The 6,542-nt window shown below is 32.8% G+C and overlaps 1 protein-coding gene across 1 annotated transcript; it reads right to left on the bottom strand.

Moving 5' to 3' along the window:
- Positions 1–1,782: 1,782 nt before the first annotated feature.
- Positions 1,783–5,560, bottom strand: LOC115923575. The gene is made up of 2 exons (XM_030984550.1): positions 5,439–5,560; positions 1,783–3,683 (listed from the first exon to the last, which is right to left on the bottom strand). Exon 2 carries the CDS (start codon positions 3,125–3,127, stop codon positions 2,123–2,125), a length of 1,005 nt encoding a protein of 334 aa, XP_030840410.1. The 5' UTR covers positions 3,128–3,683; positions 5,439–5,560; the 3' UTR covers positions 1,783–2,122.
- Positions 5,561–6,542: the final 982 nt, after the last annotated feature.

Genomic DNA, 6,542 nt, shown 5'->3' with positions numbered 1-6,542 from the left:
ATTTGGAAACGTAGGCTAATTTTCAGCTGTTAATAATTTGGGTCAACTCTTCCATCAAGAAACGTCATGTAAATAATGGGTAATCAACTATTTTAAATAAAGTACGGACATTTTTATTTCATCATTCACTGCTATAAATATCATGCCAAAATTTGTAAATTCTTACTAAATAATAATATTGAAGATATTTTACGATAAATCTCGGATAAGTATGCGAAAACTAGACTAATAAAGGCTGTAACTTGGCATTATGGAGCATCTCCCTTTCTCTTATTTTCTTTTCTCCATCATTTATTAATTGAATAATACTTACATAAAAAACACATAATTGTAATGATTACAAAGAAAAATGCATAAATTATACTTATATCACAAAATTAATTGTATATGTTTTCTTAAAAGGTTACATTTTTTTTCCAGAGGTGATACCTTTCAACATCTGCCCTCCATAATATTTCCTTTAAATAAATCTTGAATATATATGTAAAATTTTCTTTTTTGTGAATATAGATCATGAGAAGCTAAATTGGTTATTATATTTTTAAAAACTGCATATTTTGAATTGATATAATCACATTGCTGGCCTAAAATTATATCACTGTAAATGTGTTTCATTATCAAACAATACTTCTGTCTTTCTGAGAAAAATTAAGACCTTGTTTATGAGTAATGACAAACATAAAATAAATGATAATAATTTTCTTTGCATTTGCACTTCAAACAATAATCATGATCAGATTCACATGCTGATGACTTATGGAGTACTTTTAAATTAAACTGTTTTAATCATATATCCTTGATGTCAAATAACTCTAATTCTTTTTCCATGTAATCACCCAGGAAAAAATTTTCTCTAAAAAATGAAACTATGTGTGATATGTACATATGATCATTTTATTTAGGAAAGTGTAATTCATGATACCTCTGAAATGCCTTAGGGTTAGGGACATTCAAATTTTATTTTACTTTTATTGAGCTACGTTCATATTCCAGTGATGAGAAAATATATTTGGCGACTGAATATTGCGATAGTTTTGTTTGCATCATTTGTATTTGTATTTGTAACTTTGAGATGAAGTGAGACATGAATTTGGTAAGTACCTATTTACAGACTGCAAGGATTGAGAAAAGTACATGACCAAATGGCCAAAACAGCATGAAAAATAATAAAAATGTAGTACACATGACATCCAAAACATAGTACAGAAGTAAAAATAAACATATAGCAAATACATGTACATGTACACTGTTTAACACTTGCACACATATCTTCCCAAGTGGTTTGTGCAAAAGACATTTCCAGCAAAGGTATGGTATGACATGATACATAAAGAAGCATAACAACTCATATCAGTGACTTATGGTGTAACGTAATTCCATTTATATATGGAGTGCAAAATAGATAACAGCAGCATGACTACAATAAACACAAACACAGAATGAATAATCACTGATGTGAGATCATTTTCTTTCATTCATTTTGTTGATTTTGATACTAATTTCAAACCTGTGATAAACTTATCACTGTGGTTCACGTTCATACAAATATTTTTCCCTATATCTGTGAGAACGACACAAACAAACACACAAAAAGACATTATTTACAATTATAGAACATTTCCATCTAGCACTCCATTGTGTAACTGATTGGAGACATATATTCATTTAGCCATCATAAAAGAGCACAATAGTCATTCAACAAGATTGATGTTGTGGTCTCTTTCCTATTTATTTTTAAAGTCACATATGGACACTTTATTTGATTATTATGGAAGATGATATATACATACAAGAGGGAAATGTGTACAATTATTTGCCTGAGCTCTGATTACTCAAGTACATTAAAGTTATAAAGGCTATTAAGGTGTAAAATGGGCAACATGTATAGAACAGGACTATATGTGGTACAACGTTAATACAATATTGATAATTAGGCAACAATCTACTACTAGTGCATGAGCTAAATTGTGTAGCCATGGGCATCACATTTGCAGCCGCTTTGGTAGTTTGGATACCCTTCCACCTTGACTATATCAGTCAATCCATGACAGATAAATACATTCAAGAAGGTAAATAGTGCGGTGAGCTTATGGTAAACTAATCACTGTTGTTTACTTTCACACTAATATTTGTCCCTATTTGAAAATCTGTTAGAAAAACACAAACAAAACAAGGGAGGATATTTACCATCTTTATTATTTCTGATCCTTGTTTTCATCTTATAGTGGAAAAACAAAGCCGAAAAAAGCAAGGTAAGTTCAATAGGCAAGAGAATCAAGTGGATCATCACACATTTGTTGGAGTTGCAATTTCTCGTATGAAGTGGAACGGAGGACGTCACAGTGGAATAGTAATCACTTTGATTGTTTTCTGTGAGAGTGGAAAGAGGAGGCATTGTTGTAGTTTCTGATGAAGAAGGACAAGGGTCATTGCTATCACCTTCAGCTTTATACAGACAAGTATCATTACATTCACATCTTAATTTGTATTCATCCAAAGTAGAAGAGCAACAAAAAACTGGCAGAGATTTCCTGATAAGAATAGTCTGTTGCAATGATGTGTGAGTTTCAATGGTGTCAGTGAGGAGTGGCATCCATAAACCATCCTGATAGCATTCAATCTTCCCTGATAGACTCCCAACCTGAGCTGTACAGTCTATTGAACCCCAGTCTCCTCCCTTATCATAACTTGCGACACACGATGCTTCACCAGGAGGATAGTCTACCTGCAGCCCAATTCTTGTTGTGTATTCATCACGTAGTTGTCCGTCCTTGTAGATAGTCGAAAGGTATGTCCCTTCATCACTTCTCATTAGATTACTTATTGTAAGATCCAGGGAGCAGTTTCCAATTTTAATTCTTATCTGCACTTTGAATCTATGGACCTGATCATCAGGCAATGCCAGTGATGACCCATCTGTAGAGCGATAAAATGGGGCTCTGGCCGATTGCTGTAATGTGACTTCTGTACTATCACATGGGTATGGGAAAATCAAGTTAGCTTCTTGCCCTTGTATTTTATATAATTGTGTGGATTTACATCCATAAAAATTCAGGACAAAGATAGAAACTATTGATATTGGGATTTTAAATCCACCAGGCAAGGAATGAAACAAAACTTGCAACATTTTGAATTATGGTTTGATTCAGGTATTCCAAAAAAAAAATTAGTCCAAAGTTATCAAAATTCTATATAATTCACAAACAATAATAATCCACCTTTGACATCCAACTCAATTAAATATTTCCAGATAGAAATGAGATGGCTAAAAGGCAGCAAGTTGTTTAGATGCAATCTATTCTTTAGCTAGCAGCCACACATCGACTGGTTCTCTGACATGAATCCTGCAGTAATTGTAGCCGTAATGTACTGTATTTTTTTCAAGCTTTTATTGTTTGTGATGGATTCTTCAACTGGAGATTATCAGCTTGTAAAAATCATCAGATTGGGCAATTAGAAGTACAGCAAAAGTTGATCTATCAGCCAGGACTGACTAATTCCCGTCTTAACCCTTCGCCTACAGGAACCTGGTCGTCTCCGTATAAATTAAGTCTATGTAGGTTAATTATAAAGCTTGATTTCAATTCGATACAACATCAATCAACTCTCTATGTAGGATTCAGCGGTGGTAAAGAAATGGCCTTTAGAGTAACTTGAGATGCACGATCTGTCATATCCGTCTCCTGGATGTGTTAGAGGGAAAAAAATAGAGTAGGTGGAACGTACGTACGACGTAAATTGGGTGATAGTTACTCTATGGTCACCAGCTCTTGCTAATTTCCTAACTTCCACCCAGGAACCCTACACTATACCTATCCCTTGGCCTAACCAACCAAAAATATAACCTAAAACCCTATCGAAAGTTCAAAACCCAATCTCTGACCAAACACTGGTAATGATATAATAATTTTGTTTACCCAGGCCAGGGAAGCCTCATCAGCATCAGTTCTGATCTTCTTCCCTAGGCCCTGCAATTACTTTTATCCAAGCTATCACCAGTTACCCATACATCTTGTGCAGAGTGGCAAATGTGGCTTAATCTTTTATCAAAGGAGATTAGGGACAGCCTGGGTTTCAAACCCTTAAAGGCCAAGTCCACTCCAAAAAAAAATTACTTTCAATAGAAGCAGAACATTCAGACAAACCAATCAAAAAAAGTTGGAGTAAAATCAGATAACTGAAAAAGTATGAAAAAGTATGGAACAATGGAAATCACTACATAAATTGCCAATTTGGTCATCAGTTTGTGACATCATTTCCTCAAGTCTATTCATTAATTGCTTTATATATATTTCTATCCATGAATTTCCCTTTTTCCTCAAAACTTGATTTCCCCATGCCTTTGCCCAAGTTATATGATTTGAATCATATTGCGTGCATGACATATAAATCTTTTATGAACTTTGAAGTATTGATACCATTTTCAGTGGATATTGTATATTCATAATCATTGATTCTTATATAAATAGTTTATGAAAATTCACATCTTTTATGATTTAACTGGAAAAAAACACACTCTATATTATTATTAGTGCATCCACACAAAAACATATTACTATCAACATAACTTGGATGCTGGTGTGAGGAAATAATATTCTTAAAGGGAAAATGGGAAATTTATATAATCAATATAAAGAAAAGAATTAGTGGATAGTGAGGCAATGATGTCACAGACTCATGAGTGAGTTGCCAATTTGTCTTGTGATTTTCAAAGTTGTTCATGTCATTAAAAACTCATAACTTTCTTATTGGTTATTTGATTTTGCTCAAACTTTTTTTTTGATTGGTTTGTCTGATTTTTCTGCTTCTATTATAAGTAAGTTACTTTTGGAGTGGACTTGCCCTTTAACCCTTGGATTAAGAGTCAAGGGAGTGAACCACTAAACCACGACACCTCCATATATGTTCGGAGGAAAGAATAGATCACCAGTAGGCACTTGAAGTTCAAAGCAGATCAATATACTTTGACTTCATTTTTATGTACTTCTTTGTGAGTACGATGTGAGAAATTAATGCTTACATCTAAAAGTATTCAACAAAGGCCCTAATTCAACCAGTCCACATTTCATTCTTGAGTTACAAACAACCCCGAAACATCAAATTTACAAGGGTTTTGAATGCTTTAATTGTTAACTATATGTTCAAGTTCAAGTTTATTTGTCTTTCAGAAATCAGTAACATGTAACAAACATTAAAAGTATCATCTACACACTGTATTCCATAGCACACAATGTAGAACTAAGAAAGACGTGGAGACCTTGGTTGAAGCACAGCTTGTTATCTTAACATTTGAAACACTTATATTTTGCTTCAAACTAGAAAATATAATTATAATATAAAGCAATCACAGATGTTGTGATTTTCACTTTAAATCAAATAACAGTACATGCACATCGTTATATACAAGATGATATATAGTAAACAAATGATACTCTTACCTAAATCCTTTATTTGCTTAAATTCAGTTGCTGCTTCTAAAAAAATGTAGCTATACAACTCCAATAAAGATCACATGAAGCTGTTTGTGTCTTGGGGATGGTGGAAATTCCCCGCCATCCAAGTTCCGCCTAACAACAGAGAATATAAATAGCATCCAATCAACGAGTTCAAAGTCAACCACATGATATTGTCCCATTCAGCCTTGTATGAAATGTGGAATAAATGAATAACAGTACAGTGAAACATTGTATTTAAATCCTGATTGGAATGTCACTTATTTGCCCATTCACATGTGGGATAATTAATGTACATAAGTATATTTTCAACAATTCTCATAGATATTAATGCAAAATGATAGAATAAAGGTTAGGTAATTTAAATCAAAAGACAGCCATGATATCCAACCATTATTATCTCATTTCCTTTCACAGTATATATGTATATATATATATATATATATATATCTATAAATAGGTACTGTAAATATATATATATATATATATTACTATTTTAAGGTGATAGGTATACTATGTGTGATTATGCTTTGCGTGTGAACAGCCCGTGTGGTGTACACACCACGTTCTCTGTGTACTTGAATGTTAGGTCCAAAGTCCACACAATCGAGCCTGCAGGGTAGCATTAAGTATGAAACATATAATGACATACAAGTACACCTCACCCTCATACACAGTTACACACATACCCTCAGAGTCTGTGTGTATTTGTGACCAGCTGGTCCCTCTAATGCATGAGGATGCATGCACAAATACACACTCCCACATAAACACACATATACACCAATAAACAAAGGCCCAAAGAAAATCACAATACATAATTGCAAATATATAAATGCATATTAGGTTCAAATTAATAACCAAACATTTTCAGTATTAATTCTTTCATAGTATTCAGTAAAAATAGACAGAAAATATATATAGTATTTGAATAAAATTTCTCACATATTGTAAATAATTCATTGTACAGATGAATCCACCATTAGGCCTAAAAAAAAAAAAGTTGTATTTTTAGGCTAATATTTCTCAGTTTTTAATGCTTTATTATTATTTTTCTCAAAAAAATGGGGAGAAATTTTTTTTTTTAAA

This window comes from Strongylocentrotus purpuratus, unplaced genomic scaffold (genome assembly GCF_000002235.5).
Source record: "Strongylocentrotus purpuratus isolate Spur 01 unplaced genomic scaffold, Spur_5.0 spur5_scaffold_14, whole genome shotgun sequence".
NCBI lineage: Eukaryota > Metazoa > Echinodermata > Echinoidea > Camarodonta > Strongylocentrotidae > Strongylocentrotus > Strongylocentrotus purpuratus.
This window is presented reverse-complemented; position numbering and strand designations above follow the sequence as displayed.